The sequence below is a fragment of the Ictidomys tridecemlineatus genome, chromosome 5, assembly GCF_052094955.1.
Source record: "Ictidomys tridecemlineatus isolate mIctTri1 chromosome 5, mIctTri1.hap1, whole genome shotgun sequence".
NCBI classification, from domain to species: domain Eukaryota; kingdom Metazoa; phylum Chordata; class Mammalia; order Rodentia; family Sciuridae; genus Ictidomys; species Ictidomys tridecemlineatus.
Window position 1 is genome coordinate 90,243,084 of NC_135481.1, and position 17,576 is coordinate 90,260,659.

General features: G+C 45.5%; 2 protein-coding genes across 9 annotated transcripts; one reads left to right on the forward strand and one right to left on the reverse strand.

The window, feature by feature from the left end:
- Nucleotides 1-1,628: 1,628 nt before the first annotated feature.
- Bcl2l2 (BCL2 like 2) lies at nucleotides 1,629-11,254 on the reverse strand. Of its 5 annotated transcripts, none has more exons than XM_078050337.1 (4): nucleotides 11,113-11,254; nucleotides 6,027-6,114; nucleotides 5,117-5,556; nucleotides 1,629-4,527 (listed from the first exon to the last, which is right to left on the reverse strand). In XM_078050337.1, the coding sequence occupies exons 3-4, from the start codon at nucleotides 5,546-5,548 to the stop codon at nucleotides 4,378-4,380; spliced, it is 582 nt and encodes a 193-aa protein (XP_077906463.1). In that variant the 5' UTR covers nucleotides 5,549-5,556; nucleotides 6,027-6,114; nucleotides 11,113-11,254; the 3' UTR covers nucleotides 1,629-4,377. The 5 variants fall into 5 exon arrangements, with proteins under 5 accessions (XP_077906463.1, XP_077906462.1, XP_005338817.1 ...); XM_078050336.1 differs by lacking the exon at nucleotides 11,113-11,254 and adding an exon at nucleotides 6,366-9,203; XM_005338760.5 differs by lacking the exon at nucleotides 11,113-11,254 and adding an exon at nucleotides 6,360-9,203.
- Nucleotides 10,767-15,084, forward strand: Ppp1r3e (protein phosphatase 1 regulatory subunit 3E). Of its 4 annotated transcripts, none has more exons than XR_013439081.1 (4): nucleotides 10,767-11,495; nucleotides 11,791-12,260; nucleotides 13,978-14,058; nucleotides 14,579-15,084. XR_013439081.1 is itself a non-coding variant. In XM_013364453.4 (3 exons), exons 1-2 carry the CDS (start codon nucleotides 11,079-11,081, stop codon nucleotides 12,220-12,222), a joined length of 849 nt encoding a protein of 282 aa, XP_013219907.1. In that variant the 5' UTR covers nucleotides 10,767-11,078; the 3' UTR covers nucleotides 12,223-12,260; nucleotides 13,916-14,196. The 4 variants fall into 4 exon arrangements, 1 of the variants encoding a protein (XP_013219907.1); XR_013439080.1 differs by lacking the exon at nucleotides 14,579-15,084 and adding an exon at nucleotides 14,311-14,338 and having other exon boundaries at nucleotides 13,916-14,058; XR_013439082.1 differs by lacking the exon at nucleotides 14,579-15,084 and adding an exon at nucleotides 14,311-14,338.
- The last annotated feature ends 2,492 nt before the right edge of the window (nucleotides 15,085-17,576 follow it).

The following is a 17,576-nucleotide window of genomic DNA, read 5'->3' on the forward strand; positions in this document are numbered from 1 at the left end:
AAGGACCTACTATTAAGTGATAACACGACATCTACAGTTAATCCATTTGCTAGAAATTATAACTAAATGTTGCTTGACTTTAACTAAAGTGCCATTTGGAGAAATAGCACTTATGGAGAACTGTCTGAAGGAAACACAATGCATCTGTCCTTTGGATAGACTGAAATTTAACCCTAACTAAATCAGACCATCATAAAGCAGCATATGTGGCTAAACTGTTATGAGCCTGATAGACCTTCTAAATCCCTGTTTGTGTTTCTAGAGGAAATAGTGGTATAGAATTCAACATCATATTTGCTGTTAGGTATTATAAAGAATGGTGTCAACCATATCACCAATTGTGTTCTTGGAAAAGTCACAGAACTTTTTGCTCTTCTTGAGTAACTGATTTTTTTTTTTCAAGTTGGATACAATATCTTTATTTTATTTTTATGTGGTGCTGAGGATCGAACCCAGTACCTCACCCATGCTAGGTGAGCACTCTACCACTTGAGCCACAACCCCAGCCCTACTGATTGGTTTTTAAGTCCTAAAAGGAATGTGAACCTCATATTTTTCAGTTTGCTTTGGCTGCCAAGCTGAGAGCCAAATTCATAGCCTGGCTTTTGTATTTGGGAATACTACTTATAGGATGTTCTTCTGTGTATTAATTTTCCTTTTACTTAAATTCACTATAATATTTCAATTTTCCCTTAACCCATACTTAAAAATAATTTTATTTTCTCTTTGTTTTTTCTTTTGTATATTAAAATGTTTCAAAATTATTTGGAACTAGGTAAATATAAAACACACTGCAGCACAGATAGAAGCACTAGCTATCATACCTGATGATATTAAGAATATCTAATTTCCTTTTTCTTAGTGTGTATTCACCAGGCTACTCTCTGATTTTCCTACAGCTTCTTTTGTAGATTTTCCTATGGGGAGAGAGTAGAAAGGCAATACTAGATTCCTCTAAGCAATTATTTCTCACAATTTAACACATAAACCCAAACATCAATTTATTGCACTGGGTTATAGAAAGATCAGAAATTTCCATTTGAAATTTAAAATTAAAATCACGGTTCCTGTCAGAAATGATTTTGATGTGGTCCTAACTAGAGGTACAGAGGGGAATGGACTGAATAATCCTGGAGATTCCATCCAATTAGCAGTTTGCAGTGAAATGGCTGAAACCAAATATCTCTGGGGACTAGACAAGAAAGCAGGAGCTCCATTTCTGATAGATATATTCTAAATCTGAAGTAGGCATCAGTGAGAAAGGATCATTATCACACACTTCTGATTTTGAGGCCAAACAATAGCTGGGGAGTTGATTTTGCATAAAGATTTTAGGGAGGTTTTCTTTGTTTTGATTTTTTGTTTGTGGCAATCCCAAAGTACCATATACCTACACCCTCTTGAAGCTTGGGTTGGGATAGATGGAGTTCTTGGCTTTGGGTACTTGACCAGAATAGGGGTGGGGTGAGGAAGATGGTAGAACAACTCTGATTTTTTTTTTAAATCTCAACAGATTAAACCCTATAACTCTAATTCTTGCCCTTAGCAATATCATGAACAGATGATTGGATCGAGGAATGTTCTGACCCCAGTTATACAGTATAAAGTCACAAAACCCTGTTCAGTCCTTCTCATTAAACTTCTGGGCTTTATTTATTTTTTTAATACGACCATTACATATTACACAAAAATAAAAGTCAAATGAACTTGATATTTATAAATTATTAAATAAAAATACAGGAATATATATTTATATTTATAGAGCTTTTTCTTTTCTTCTAAACTAACCAAATCTGTTCTCCTGCCGTTTTATGATTTAAAAAAGTAAAATAGTGTATGTATGCCCTACAATAAGTGGGGAGTACGATTAATAATCGCAGGACCCAGTTGCCCTACTTCCAGTCCTTCCTTGACCTAAGCAAAGTCCCTATTTGTCCCTTTGGGCTCTGGAGAGCAAGAAACACCCTCTCCACCTATTTAATCTTTGAAAAATGGCCATTACATTTATTTTCCTCATTAAAAAAAAAATAAATGAATTTAAAAACTGGGAGCCATACTCAGCCTTCTTGGCCAAGAGCTAATCCCAAGGAACTATATGGCTCTAGAAGAGAGTCCCTAGTTTTCCCTGACAGAAGAGTCTCTGGGGTTTCCACTGCTCCTCAAACTAAGAAGGGCAAAACAGGTCAAAACTGCCCACTGTGATCTCATCCAAGTTCTGCTTCTGGGAATCCAGACCAAGCCCTTTACCCTTTCATAAAAAAGCCTCTCCTTCCACCCAGGTGTGAAGGCCTCAAAATGGGGCACTTTGGTAACCTGATCATGGTCCCTGCTGCCCCAATTTGCTAAAGCCCCCCAGGAATGCTAACACAGATAAGTATCTTGTGGTAGAGGGTAGAGTGAAAAGTCTGCCCCAAACCTTGGGGAGCACAGGCTCCAATTTGGAGCTGATGGTCTAGTCAGTGGTTTTCCAACTTTTATTTTTCAGCAGCAAAACCCTTAATGCAAATAAAATCTTACCCTGAACCCCGATATGTAAGACAGCTACAAGAGGAGCTGTTCTGTTTGAGGACAAGTTGCCCAGCCTGCTCAGCCCCCATCCCCTTCATCTCCCCAAGGACTCCTGAGGCAACTCCTAGGATACTTTGGGGCTCTGCCAAGCAGTTTGAAAACCACTGGCCTAGTTAGTCCTGAGCAAGTCAGACCCCCCACCCCAACTGCCTGCCATAGACCAGCTCTGAGTTTCTGATATCAGCATACTCAAAACAGACCAAGTGGCATATGCAGTCTACCACCTCCCCCATAGAGACCATTAAAAAGTGCAGCCCTCTCTCAAAAGCAAAAGTCTGGACTAAACACCTGAGGCCAATTTGGTCCCACTTTCTAACAAACACATCCATGTTGCCATATTCTGGGACCAAGTAAAAATCTCCAAGAAGAGTCAACCATGTCTAGCTAAACTGATCAGTGCTCAGGATTATGGGTAGGGTTCTAGAGCACTTTGAATGAAGTCAGCATTGGAGAGCAGCAAATTTTAGCACCTTGGAAAGTGCAGCAGTGAGGTCTGGCTCAGGACATGCATCTGGAGTGAATCATTTCTTCTTTAAAAGAAAAAGCTATAGCCTGAATCTGTTCTAGAGGACTGTGAGTTCTAAAGTTAGCATCCTCAGACTCTGAGGTACAGACAAACAACACCCATGCAAACAGCGTGGCTTCAATGAAATATAAATGCTTCCAGATCGTGGTAGGTACTCTCAAACCCATACACCTGCCCTTAATAAAGCAGCACCAAAGCCCACAACACAGAATAGGCCCAGTCATGGAGTACCTGTCACCCTCACCCCACAAGGCTCAAGCTAGAATGGTCTTTTCAAGGAATCAACAGTCTCACTGAGAAACAGTGTGGGACCCAGACTATATTCTAGATCAGCATTTATGTCTACATCCTCAAAAGGAAAATTGAGCCCCAATTTAGAGTTTCAGTTTGGGTACAGAGGTCCCAGAGCTATTAGGCACCATTGTGCCCCAGTGGGAGGGGAGGGTAGCAGGCATATCCAGCTACTGAAGAAGCCTTCACCTGCCCAGGCTCCAGGGCCCTGCACTTCTGTCAGAGCCCAGGAGGCAGCAGGAAGTTTATGATGCACAGGAAAATGGGTAATGAAGGAACAAGGCCAGCTACAGAATTGCTTTCTCTCCAAAGCCCTACCAACAACTTTCTGCAGAGAAGTGCCAGAGCCCTCCAGAGTCTGGATACAGTGTTTCTCCTTCAGCCTTGAGGCATTTGGACAAGGGGAAGGGAAAAGAGGGTTTGGGAGGAGGGGCAGAGAACTGTCCCTTGTTCTTGCCACTGCAAAAGGGAATGTTTTTCCTTGAAGAATCTGAACCACCTCCAGATTAGACAAACAGCCCAGCATGCACACGAGTACCCGTGCACATGCACACTTGTGTCCAAGCAGCCCACAGCCACAGCCACCTCTCCCAATCACCTGAGAACCCCAAGCTTCCATTCCAAAGGGATATGCCTTCTAGTTCCCCAAAACCCACTTATCCAGGGGAGACACAACTCCTTATGCAAGTCCACCTTCCTCATCGCTGCAAATTCATCTCTGGGTAGTTTCATGTGCCCATACCTATAGGCATGATCCCTCCCACCTCCCCCCAAACCCTGGAATGACTCCATCTCCTGGTCCCCTGACTTTCCTAAAACTCCTTAATAACTGTAGCTCACTCTTCCAATCACCTGCCTAGCACACTTGGCTCCCTCACATGCTACCTCTCCCCTTCCCTGTTCCGTGCCCAACCATTCACTTCACTTCTTGTTCTCTGTTCCTGCTCTCCTGGCCCCCAGCCACACCTAGCCCCACCTGGCCCTGAACTTTCTCACTTGCTAGCAAAAAAGGCCCCTACAGTTACCAGGGCCCCCAGTGCCACGGCCCCCGTCAGCACTGTCCTCACTGATGCCCAGTTCCCCTCCCGCAGACGCCGTGCCTCCTCCAGGGCCCCGTCCCCGTATAGAGCTGTGAACTCCGCCTGTGGGAGAGAAGGGAAGTAGGAGAGAAAGAAGGAGAAAGGGATATCAGGAGAGGAAAGAGTGGAGAGAAGAGGAGAGGAAGAGTTCCAGTTCCATCCACTGCGAGCACTATCCCATACCCAGCTCCTCTCCAGCCAAAGCTTTACCAACTGCAAGCTCTCTGATCCCCCATGTGCAGCCCTATGACACTTGCACTTACTGCCTCATCCTTTCCTTGATGAAAAATTCTGCTTAGAACTGGCATCCTTTGCCAAGGCTTGCCTGACCACCACCCATCCCTGATCCTCCCCACCTCTCATGCCATATAAGTAACACCTTTCTCTGCAGGCACTTCTTGGGTATTGTGTATTCTGTCCTCTGCTTGGGACCATAAGCCCATGCAGTGATAACTGTATGGCAGCCCTGGAGTAGAGTCCAATGTGATGCTCGGTGAGGGAACCTCAGTCTGACTCCACCTAAATAGGGGAATTCAGCCCCATGCCTCCTTCCCAGCACAGCTGTCCCAGCCTCCAATCAGAGCCCCCATATTCCCCCTGGAGAACAGCTTTGCAGAGGGATGTGCAGAGCAGCATTTGAGAAACTTCTTACCCAGCCCCCACTGCTGTGGATCCAGTCAGCCAGCCGCGTCTCCAGGTAGGCCACCATCCACTCCTGCACTTGTCCCACCAGTGGCTCCATCTCTTTGTTGACACTCTCAGCACACAGGGCAGCCCCAAAGACAAAGAAGGCCACAAGACGACCCCAGTTGGGACCCCCTTGGAAAAGTTCGTCAGAGACCTGGGTGAAGCGTTGCTGAGCTGAACCCGGGGTCACATGCAGCTGAGCTGCCAGATCAGAGAAGGTGCGCCGGAAGCGGGTCTCGAACTCATCTCCAGCTGCCCGCATGGCTTGGTGCAGTGGATCAGCTGCTGGGCCCTCCCCAGGGCCAGCTCCACAGACGTAACCCTTCTGCCTCAGCTTATAGCCTACAAAGTCGGCCACCAGAGCCCGTGTGTCTGGGGCCGAGGCTGGGGTCGCCATCCGGGCGGCTGTAAGGGGCAAGGATGAAAGACTGGCATGAATACATGAAATATAGAGAGGACCAGAAGGGGTGTTTTTGGTTTGTCCAACTCAGTAAGATGAGGTGGGGGAGGAGGTATGATCAGAGACCCCTGGGCACCAAAGAGCAAGAAACAAGGGATTTAAATTATGTCATAGGGCCAGGGCATTAGGGGATGGACACTGAATTTGTTATATGCCAAATTAAATGTAAAACAAGGAAATTTTATTTTTAGAATAGATTCTTTGCCTAAGATAACACTAGCTCTATAACATCCCAACAGCTCCCTCCCACCCCCACCATAGTATACACCTTTTTGGCTACAGGAAGGGACTTAAACCTACCCAGAATCAAGATGTGAAGATGTTGGCAGAGACACAAGATGGGAGGAGATAAGGGCTGAAAAAATATGGGAGAAGCCAAAGAGTGCTGGGACAGAGAAAGGCAAGGGACACTCACCCAGCCTGGATGGCAGCTCTTAGGACCCAGCGCTGGTGGCAAGGAGCCCCCAGCTGGGGCCTTTCATCCTCCCGGCCAGCGTGGAGCCCTGAAAAAGGGTGAAAGAGATCAGAAATATGCAGGGAAGGCCAGGGATCAAGATCTGGCCTGAGAAGGGCTGGGGTTGCAGCTCCTGGGACCCGGTCCCTGCCCCCAACGCTCTACCAGCTGTGTGGCTGAATCCATGTTTAATGACTGTCCTCCCGGAAAACCCAGGGCCAAGGGCTTCCTGCCGGCACCATCTCTACTCTCGGCTCCCCCCAGTGCAGCCCAAAGGCTCAGCTCCTACCTTACCCCCACCTTCAACTGGTCTCCAACCCCGCCCGCCTGCCAGGTTAGGGATCTCACGGGTCAGGCCGCTGCTGGGATCCGGGCCGTTTCCTGGTGCAGGAGCTGGGAGGGAAGGAGAGAGGGAGGAAGGGAGGGAAGGAAGGAGGGAGGAGAAGGGGGGGCAGGAGGGAGGGCCTGGCGCCGGGTGATGATGGGGCCCAGAGATGCGTCCAGAGAGAGGGGCGGGGCCGCACACAGGCCTGGGAAGGCCACAACTCTGAAAGAGAAGGCCATTGAAGGCAGAGACACCATGGGCTGGACTGAGCTGAGCTGCTAAGCCTTGAGACTGCCCAGAGAAACACCCTGGACCTCAGAACATCGTGGTACAAATTCAGCATTTTTAGAAGGTCTCTGATATTCCATGCACTTGTTGAATTGTTCCAGCCCTAGATTATATGCCTTAAAAAGAGGAGCAGTTCTCATTATACTGGAAACGTCCTGCCAGGTGCCTTGTCCTTATGGGACTAGCAAATACCACAAGGATACCAAAACTTTCCAATCCCTTTTTCCCCAGGGCCTTTAATCTGGTGGTCTCTTCTAGGGCTGAGGCTTTAATCAGGCATCAGGCAGGCAGTACTTTAATTCCAAGCAGGTTCTAAAGGTACTTTTCTTCATCTTCTTTTGTTATCACTTTTAATCTTTTTTTTTTTTAATCCAGCACATGGACTCATTCTCATGGGGAAAAAAAAAAAATCAAACAACAGAGAGACAGAGAGTAATCAAATACAAGTACTCAGCTATACACACACACATGTACCTGTCCAATTCCACCTCCCTCACTGTAGGTTGCCAATGATAAGGTTAATGTTTATCTTTCTAGATTACATATATGTATATTATTTATAAATGGCAATACATTTATAAAGGGCAGTTCACAAGATATGAAGCAATTTCACCACAAATGATCTACATGAGGGTGCTCACAAGCATTTGACTCCAAGGCCACTCAGGGCTCTTGGAGTTGACAATTCCACAACTCCATTTGGAGAGAGCCCCAGCTAAAGTGGCAGTCCAATTCTACTTTCCTTTGGTTCTTTTCCATTTATTCTTTTTTTTTTTAATTTTTAATATTTATTTTTTAATTCTTGGCGGACACAACATCTTTGTTGGTATGTGGTGCTGAGGATCGAACCCGGGCGGCATGCATGCCAGGCGAGCACGCTACCGCTTGAGCCACATCCCCAGCCCTCCATTTATTCTTACAGAATCCATACCCTTTGCATCTACCTCCAATCCAATCCTTGATGCTCTCACCTGTTCTTACGGTCAAGAGAGAAGCAAAGTCCTCTGTATAACAATAATAGTAACTAACATAAGGGCTTACCAGGTGCTCAGTGCTTTCTTTATATGTGTAATAGTTTATTCTAATCAGGTGCTGTGATACATGCTTGTGATCCCAGCTACTTGGGAGGCTAAGGCAGGAAGACTGCAATTTCAAGGGAAAGCCTGGGCAATTTAAGTGAGATCCTGTCTCAAAATTAAAAAAAAAAAAAAAAAAAAGGTTGGAGATATAGCTCTATGGTACACTGCTTGTAGGCTCTAGGTTCAATGCCCAGGAGCACAAAAATAAATAAATAAAATAAAAATTATCTTCACATCAACCCTTATGCTATTTTATCCTTTCTACAGATGAGGAAATTGAGGCTTGGAAAGGTTGAGTAATTTGCCCAAAGCCATATACTAATAAGGAAAGAAACTGCCACTTAACCTAAATCTGCCTGACCTCAAGATCATCTCTTCCCTTTCAAGTAGTCAATGTTATTCTGACAGAATCCACACTATTTACAAGACCACACTCAATTCTCTTTGTTTTTCCTTTTGTGGAGGCTAGCCTAAGGCTTGCAGTCCTTCTGCTTCAACCACTCAAATAGCTAGGATTAGTGGTATGCACTACCATGGCTGGTACCACACTTAATTCACTATTCCATTCTGAAAGTACAACCAAATCCACTTCTTTATAGCTTTCTCTTTCAACCATGCTCCTTTCTTCTTTGCTCTTGAGCTGATTCTTCTAGCTGCCACCAGGAAGACTGCCCACTTCTTTTCAGGCTAACCTAGTTAAGTCCTCTATTTGCAATCCTGGTTTCTTCTAAGACATTTACTTGTAATAAATCACCAGTTTTTAATTTCAAGTAAATGTCTTAAGTGTCCAAATATATTTGCCTTTTTATTTATAAGCTCCTCAAGAGCTAGAACTACTGACGTTTATTCACTTTTGTGTCCTTGTGGCCAAATAGGCCTCCAGTAAACGTTGACTGAATGAATCAATTGACACTTCTGGCCAGTTATTGAATAGTCCCAGCCAGACATTTGAAGATTGCTGCAGTAGCTGCATAAGAAAGAAAAACTGAGCAGGACACAGTGATGCATGCCTATAATCCTATCCACTTGGGAGTAGGAGGCAGGAGATTTCACAAGTTGGAGATCAGCCTTGGCAACTCAGAGAGAACCTGTCTTAAAATAAAATAAAAAGGTCTGGGGATGTAAGCTCAGTGATAGAGCACTTGCCTACTAGTACAAGGTTCTGGATTCAGTCCACAGTACAACACACACAAAGAAAGAAAGGAAAGAAGGAAAAAGATATTTGATTTAGAATAAAGATTCAGTGTCAGTCTGAGCTACCAGCAAAACAGAGCTATAACTTATACCGGTCCAAAGCTATGTATCTCAAGTATCTTCTCAGATCAACACTGCAGAGCCAAGGTATAGCACAAAGCAACAAAGCCTTTGCCAGAAAACCTGAGGTCACAAAGGCTGACTTTCATCTATTTTACTTCAATGACACATTGTTTTACCAAAGCAAGGAAAATCCTTTTACACTGTTTGACTGTAACCTTAATTAGCGTATGATTATTTTACATCATAAGATATGAAGAAAATATGTTCACAGATTTAATATGTATGTGTAAAATAAGAATATAAAACTCAATATGGTTTTAAAAACAAGTTCTGACTAAATAGCATTACTATGGTTGATACTGGTGTGAAAATGCAACAGGCAAGAATTGTAGATAGTAAGATAGCATGTTTCATTGTTTATTTCCAACCTAGGGATTTTAATTTTTCAAACTACCTGCTGTTCTAAATTTAGATATTTTATCTCCACTCTAACATTTCCTATTTTAATATTCTAAAGATGTTAACATTATCATTAAATGTTTCAATTTTGTATAACAAAATGGAAAGAAAGTGAATTCTAGAAATGGACTGCTGAGGTTCCAATTCCAGATCCCCAATTATTAACTCTGTGTCCTTGGGCAAGGGTCCTAACCCTTCTCTCCCTTGATAAAATTACCTGTAAAATAGGTCTAATAGTACTCCCTACTCCTATGATGATTGTATTTTTAAGTTAATATTTGTAAAACTCTCAAAACAGCACATAGCACATCGTGCTACATAAGATCAGTAGGGAAGTTAGAAAAAAAAAATAGAAACACTTCACATGTTTTTTTCACTAACATAGGGGAGAATAAAAGGAGAAAAAGCCAATCCTACAACCTTCAGTCCAGTGAGCTCCCACTGGAACTAGAACCCTACAGTCCCAGCTCCAAGATTTATTCTGTGCTCACTCATTCAATACTTTGAAGTCTTACCATGTACTAAACTGATCATAAATCATATAGGTGTCTCCTCAAAGAGTTTTACAGTTGGGTTAGAGATCAGAACACTAAGCTAAGTGTGGTGGTGTAAGCCTGTAATCCTAGTGACTTGGCTGAGACAGGAGGATCATAAGTTTGAGACCAGCCTCAGTAATTTAGTAAGGCCCTCAGCAACTTAATGAGACCCTGTCTCAAAATTAAAAATGGCTCGACTAGGTTGAAACCTTAGTATCAAAACAAATTTTAAAAAATCAGAATTTTAACCCACTTTTTCAGAGGTGAGAAAACAGAGATTCAGAGAAGTTGTGTCTTGCTCAAGGTCACAAAGCTAAACAGTCCCAGACCTGGGACTAGGCTGTAGGTTTTTCCCACTGCTCAGTTCCAGCCTCTTTGCACTGGACCGTGTTCAACCACCAATCCTTTTGAGTGAAATGTCATACCCTCTATTTGAAATTCTATCTAGTGTTCATGATTTTCCCTCCTTTGCACCTACTGTTACCCCCCTTCCACGCCTAGGCAAAAGAAAAAAAAAAGTGAGACCTGAAGACAGTCACACTCTGGGTGTTTTGAACCTTCAAAATAATGAAAGGTTACCTTTCCGTTCCTGTATTAACCCTTTCCGTGCCAGAAAGGTTGAGAATTTTTTTTTTTTTAAGGGGCTTGGTGGCTTCACTTGGGATCAAAAGGATGGAGTCCCCGCCCCCTGGTGCAGCAGTTAAGACTGATACCAAGCCACCTGTCAGAGGGTTGGGGGCGGGGGCGGGGTCCGGGACTCAGGCCCGCAGAACCCAAGGGTGAGCGTCGTGGAGCGCACGCTCAGAGCACACAGCTCATAGGAGGAAGGATGTGATAGTCCAAAACCCCGGGAGCTGACGGTCAGAGAGAGGGAAAGGTGGTTACGGAGACCATGCAGAGCAACGGGAGGTGGAGGATCCCGGAGGTGACAGCAAGGAGAGTACGCAACGGCTAGGGGATTCTGAAGTGGGCCCAGGTGACTTCTGTGAGGACGCAGGGCAAGCGGGCAAAAGGAAGGGAAGGCAGCCCCAGGGTGCTGCAGACCAGCCCCGCTAGTGCGGGAGATAACATGTCCGGCGAGCGGCCCCCCCGCACCGACATACCCCGCAACCTGAGCTTTATAGCTGCGCTGACCGAGCGCGCCTACTACCGCAGCCAGCGGCCCAGCCTCGAGGAGGAGCCGGAGGAGGAGCCAGCCGAGGGCGGGACGCGTCTGGGGGCCCGATCCCGCGCTCACGCTCCGAGTCGGGGTCGCCGGGCCCGTTCCGCACCCGCCGGAGGCGGCGGGGCCCGGGCACCCCGCAGCCGAAGCCCGGACACCCGCAAGAGAGTGCGTTTCGCTGACGCGCTGGGGCTGGAGCTGGCCGCGGTGCGCCGCTTCCGCCCCGGAGAGCTGCCCCGGGTACCCCGCCACGTGCAGATCCAGCTGCAAAGAGACGCCCTCCGCCACTTCGCGCCTTGTCAGCCGCGCTCCCGAAGCCTCCAGGTAGGCGGCCGGGGCACGCCCCCACTCCCTGGGACCTGTCCCTATCGGCCGCGGCGGTCGTACGAGAGTGGATTTGTCAAGGAACGCCCACCCATCCCCAACCACGGGCTTGCGCCTGTTTAGCCCTTTTGAGGTCCATTCGCTTAGGACTCTAGGCCACTCTTCAGCTGGGCCCCACTCTGCTGTCCCGGACGTCGCGTCGGCCTCTGATTGGTCCAGTGTCCCGCTCTGACCCCGCCTCCTTCTCTTCCCACTCCCCGCCCCGTGCTCCTTCCTCCCCGTCCTTTTTTTCCAGCCCCCACAGGAGGCGCGCGCAGCCCTAGAGCCGGCCAGCGAGCCCGGCTTCGCCGCCCGCTTACAGGCGCAGCGCATCTGCTTGGAACGCGCCGAGGCGGGACCACTGGGCGTGGCTGGGAGCGCGCGCGTGCTGGACCTGGCCTACGAGAAGCGCGTTAGCGTGCGCTGGAGCGCCGACGGCTGGAGAAGCCAGCGCGAAGCGCCCGCCGCCTACGCCGGCCCGGCCCCGCCCCCTCCGCGAGCCGATCGTTTCGCCTTCCGTCTTCCAGCGCCGCCCATTGGGGGCGCCCTGCTCTTCGCCCTACGCTACCGTGTGACGGGTCGCGAGTTCTGGGACAACAACGGCGGCCGTGACTATGCTCTGCGTGGGCCCGAGCATCCGGGCAGTGGCGGAGTCCCGGAGCCCCAGGGCTGGATCCACTTTATTTAAGACAAGACGTCCGCAGCCCATGGCAGAAAAAAACTAAGGCACGGGGGGGGGGGGGGGGGGCAGGGGAAAACCAATGTGGTGGGAGAAGTGGGAGAAACTTAGATTGACCGGGAGAGGTCCCAGTCAGGTGGGGGAGGGCGAGGAAGGTGGGAGAAATCAACAAGGTTTGGGGAACTCGAGGTGGAAAATGCTGGCTGGATGTGAGTGAAAAGAACCCAAGGCAAGGGAGAAAGGAAACCAGAAAGGACGCTGGAGGGATTAGAAGAAAGCTAAAGAAGGGGGATGATGGTAGCCTCTTTGCTGAATGGTCACTGGGAGAGAGTGAGTTGCAGGCCTAGGCATCAAATGTTAGGAAAGTCTTTGGATTTGAGGAGGCATTATGGATTGAGGAGGTGTGACATGTGAAATAATCCGTCCCATTTGAAGTCAAGGGATTGCTGGTTTATTTCCGTTTTTCGGTTTTTGCCACCTTAGGTCCCTCAATTTGCCCATCCTAGTTTTATCTCAGCCATAATTGCCTTGCTTAATCCTAGGAACTTGGCCATTGCTCCTTCTGGACCCTGGCATGACAGGATTCCCTTATCACCCGACAGTTCCTCCCTAAAATTTTCATGTATTGGCTGGGGAATGATGACAGGTAGAACTATTTTCTCCGTCCTCCAGGCAAGTTCCGGATTATAATCGAGGCAAAAGCAACCCCAAGCCTGTCCTTGTAGCCCAATAATGGGAACCTAAGGTGTTGATTTACTCAGGGGCTTCCAGAAAAATGTCAGCCTTATATTTCTGGGTACCTTTTAATAACCTCTAAGCACTTTATGGACTGTTGTCAAGGAACAGTGAATCACTATTCTGATTTGTTGCTTCTGGTTTAGAAGAAAAAGAAGTCACTGACTGGCTGTACAACTTTAAGCAAGTTGTACTTCTTTGGGCCCCACTTTGCTTCTTGGGAAATTGGATTTGGTTTATGTAGTTATTCTACAGCTCCATTTTGTTTGACATTTTATCATCTGCATTGTATAGTGTAGATTAGAAGCCACATTTTTCAACCTTTTACTATAGTTCAGGAGACAAAGCCCTGAGCTTATGGTTGTGGCTGAGGAGGAGTCCTCCAGTTTGGGGCAAGAATGTTTCAGAACCCAGAAAGTATTCCACAATCACCCCAAAGTGTCTTTCCAACCATGGCACATCTACTGCCCCTTGCTTTTTGCTCTTGCCTCCAGAGATTTCCAGCCTGGATGCTCTGAGACAGCTTTGGGGAGGTATATCCGAGTTGGGGATATGATTGAGAGCCCCCAATTGAAAGGAAAGAATGCCAGGATCTCTCTTGAGAATAAAGAATGGAAAACATCAAGAATGAGAGCAACTTGACAAATGACACCAGAAGATGGCAGTCTTATCCATATTCTGAGCCAGTGAAATGGGAAAGTTGACTCTTCTACCCATTCCCATTCATGTCTCTCTTGGTTAACCTTAACATGGGAGTTATTTCTTTCCTGGTTGCTTAGTTTCCTTTCCTCTTACCCTATACCTAACCTCTTTGCTTTTTGCTTTTTTTCTTGTTCCTCTCCCTTTTCATCACTTTTTTTTTCTTTGAACATGTGAAGTATTTACTTTTATTCTAGGTCATTTACCTATATTTTCTCCCTTTCCCTCTTCATTCTTAGTTGATCTCTGCTATTCCTTCTTCCTCCAGAAGGGGTAGAGAGTCTACTTCCTTTTCTCCAAGACCATGGTTGATCCACCTTCCTCCCTCAGGCTCCTTCTTGACAGTCTTCTAAAGGGAGAAAAGGGGAAAGAAGCAGTTCCTGTTGTTACAGATGAACAAGGAGCCTTAAGGTAACCAGCTTCCCACATCCTTTTTCATTACTAATTTCTCAAAAACTTCTGTTTCCCCTTATTCTGTGACTCTGAGTGAAGGGGACATGTACGTGTGCCCACACATGTATTCAAAATAAAATATGGGATTTGTTTAAATGCTTTTACTGTTCATAGCCTTAATCCTTTGAGGCAAGAAAGGAACTCTGGATCTTTACTCAAGCAAATCATCATAATCTAGTGGGGAAAAAAAGAATTTCATGTATCTTGTAGGTCAACCTCAGGTCAGAGTTCCAGCAAAGTGAAGAAAGAAATTACTGGAAGTCACCAAGCAATGCACAGTTTAGTCATCAGTGAGAACCCAGGAAGTCTGGGTTGAGGTTTATTGTCTAATAATGTCTTGCCTGACTTGTATATGTTACCGTTATATCACATTAACAGTAGTAATAGCCCATTTTCTTAACATTTATCTGCTAAAATCTGTTTTATGTGCATGCTCAAAATAATCCTGAGTATTATCATTATTCCTCTTCTATTAAAGATAAGCCCTGGAGAAACTCTCGTCTTGTTCAAGATCTCACAGCTAAGCAGGGTGCAGCGGCACACTCCATAATCCCAGTGACTCTGACTCAGGAGGCTGAAACAGGAGGATTGCACATTCAAGGCTAGCCTCTGAAATTTAATGAGACCCTGTTTTAAAATAAAAAGGACAGGGGATATAGATCAGTGGTAAAGTGTTCCTGGATTCAATCCCTAGTACCAAAAAAAAGAAAAAGAAAACCACACAGCTAGTACATGAATTGTGAACCCAAGAAATCTGCAGAGCCCATGTATATAACCATGATATTGCATTCTTTTTTTTTTTTTTAGTTGTAGTTGGACACAATACCTTTATTTTATTTCTTTATTTTTATGTGGTACTGGGGATGAACCCAGTGCCTCATGCATGCTAGGCAAGTGCTCTACCAATGAGCCACAACCTGTTCCCTGCAATATTATTCTTTAAAAAAGACAAAATTAAAAATATTGCTATGTCATCTCTCATAATCCCTGATTGTGCTCTGCTTTCCCATCTTCCCATTTCCCTGAACTGACTTGGAGAAGATATTAAGAGCCCTAGGCTTCATCTGTTCCTCCCAGGAATTTGCTGCTATCTCCTATGCCAGATCTGCAGGATCAACAAGGGCCCATCTGTGTGCTAGAAAAGTTGGAAATCTGTTCATACTCCACCCTTTTTGTACATTGGGATTCTCTTGCACATTGGCTGTCCCCAATCCTCCATACTTGTTAATGTGCCACCACCTCTCCTTTTCCACTAGCCTTGAAGGTCAATTCCCTGGTGTTTTCATTAGAAAGGCCCTCAGCTAGGGTGTGGGCCTGGGCTCACTGGGATCTCTAGTATTACTAAGTGGATAAAATGCCAACTCTGATCAGAGAAAAGGAACTAGGGATAATCCTAATCCCTTGAGCTCTTTCTCTGAAAGAATTAGTGGCTCAGTCATAGTTCTGTTCTCAGCTTTATAGAATAACATGTGAATCTGGAGCTGGAGATATAATTCAGTCGGTAGAGTGCTTGCCTCACATGCACCAAGGCCCTGGGTTCAATCCCCAGCACCACAACGAAAAAAAAGAATAATGAGCATCTTCCAGTTCTTCCCATATTAAACTGTTGCAGGGCTTGGGAGTAAGCTGACAGTTTTCCTCATTGTTGCCCCAAGATGGGGGCTTGGGCTGAGCCTCCTTGCACACATGCATAATGGGTGCTTCATATTTTAAATATGGACTTAAACAACTAACAGTACCACCAAGCCTTGTAAAATAGGGAAGAAACAAATACTTTGAGAGACTTTTGTATGCCTGGTCCTTTTGGTATGTACTACTGCTCCAGGATATGTCCCTATATCCTGGCTTTTCCTCACCTTGGGTTGAGCTACCAGTATTAGGCCATATGCCCTTTCCATCAAGTCCCATCCATATTTCTTACACAGAAGGGTAAGCACAGAAGGGTACACCCTAGACTGCTGCAACCAGTGACTTTCCCTAGCTAGTGACATGGGAAAGTTTGAATCTTTCATGGGGCAGGGGCCCTATTATATGTTATGCATTAAGCAATTATGGTGAAGACTAAAAACTGATGGTTTATGAACAGGAACAATTTGGAATATAAAATGATAGCCATGAACTGGGAAGTGCCACAAGAGAAGTCAGGGAGTTGATCCTTAAGCAACCCTCTAGGAAGGAACACTGTGTCCCTTTTCTTATCCAGAACTCAGAAATTGTTCTACACTTGTCCTATGGCCTTCCTTCTGTTCCTTTGTTTCTCTTTATGATTGTAGTTCATCACTTCTCTACATAATAAGCCCTATCTGATCAACTTTTTTCATAGAGTTGTGAAAGTTAATTCCCACATTCCCTTGCTTCTAACTCATGTGTTTCTCTGGAGTTCCTTTGGATCTTGTTAATACAGGTAATAACATCAGAGACCTGAAAGGCTTATCTTAGAAACCATTAGGTTGAGGCTTCTTTACAGAGGAGCACACAGGTCCAGAGATGAGAACTGACCTCATCAGGATCAGAAAATTTGTGTGACTGAAAATGGGCTTAACTCAGCTTCCTGACTATATTATATTACCAGGCTGAGTTAGGTGTGGTGGCACACACCTGTGGTGGTACACATCCTAGCAGCTCGGAATGCTGAGGCAGGAGGATCACAAGTTCAAAACCAGTCTCAACAACTGAGAAGGCCCTAAGCCACTTAGCGAAACCCTGTCTCAAAAAGTAATACGTATGTGTACGTATATACACACACACACACCCTGACTGAGGAACAGCCCCAAGATTTTTCATAAGAGATAACAATGTTTTTTTTTTTTTCCTACTAGTTTCTATTCCCTTCCTCTTCCAAGCATAAAGAAAAACAAAGGCTCTTGTTTCCCCAACTTTGGGAATTGTTTTGGAGATACTGCCAAAGAGCACTGACCTTGAGACTGAATAGTCCACCTACTGAATAGCAAACCCAGGGAAAGAATGAAAATTTGCTATGCAAATCCTCCCCAAACTAATGTTCTCATCAGGTCCTCTCAAGTCTCCCCCAAACCCATTCCAGTAGTATTGTTCCTCATTTCAAATTCCTCATGCAGTTGCCTTTCCTTCTGGGTATAAAACTTAATATTTGAAATAAAGTTGAAATCTGAAAAGAAAATATGAGGTACTTGGAAGTATTTTTTGTTTTGGACTGAGATAGCAAGGGATTCAGAGCAAGATTCCCTCCCTGAAAACCCCCTCCAAATTACTTTCATTTCTTAAAATTCCTATTCCTATTCTGCTGGAGAATAGGCTCTGTATCAAAGTTGGATGGGAAGGAGATATGGAGGAGTTGGGCAGCCCTGGTATAAGATCCCAACAGAATCCCACCACCATTTGGCATGGTGAGAAAGTCACCAGGGCCTAGCTGACACCCAGCACCAGCTACTGGTGCGTTTAAAGGGAACAGATTGGGAAAAGCCCTATTTCCTATTGAGTTGGGGATCTTCTTCCTT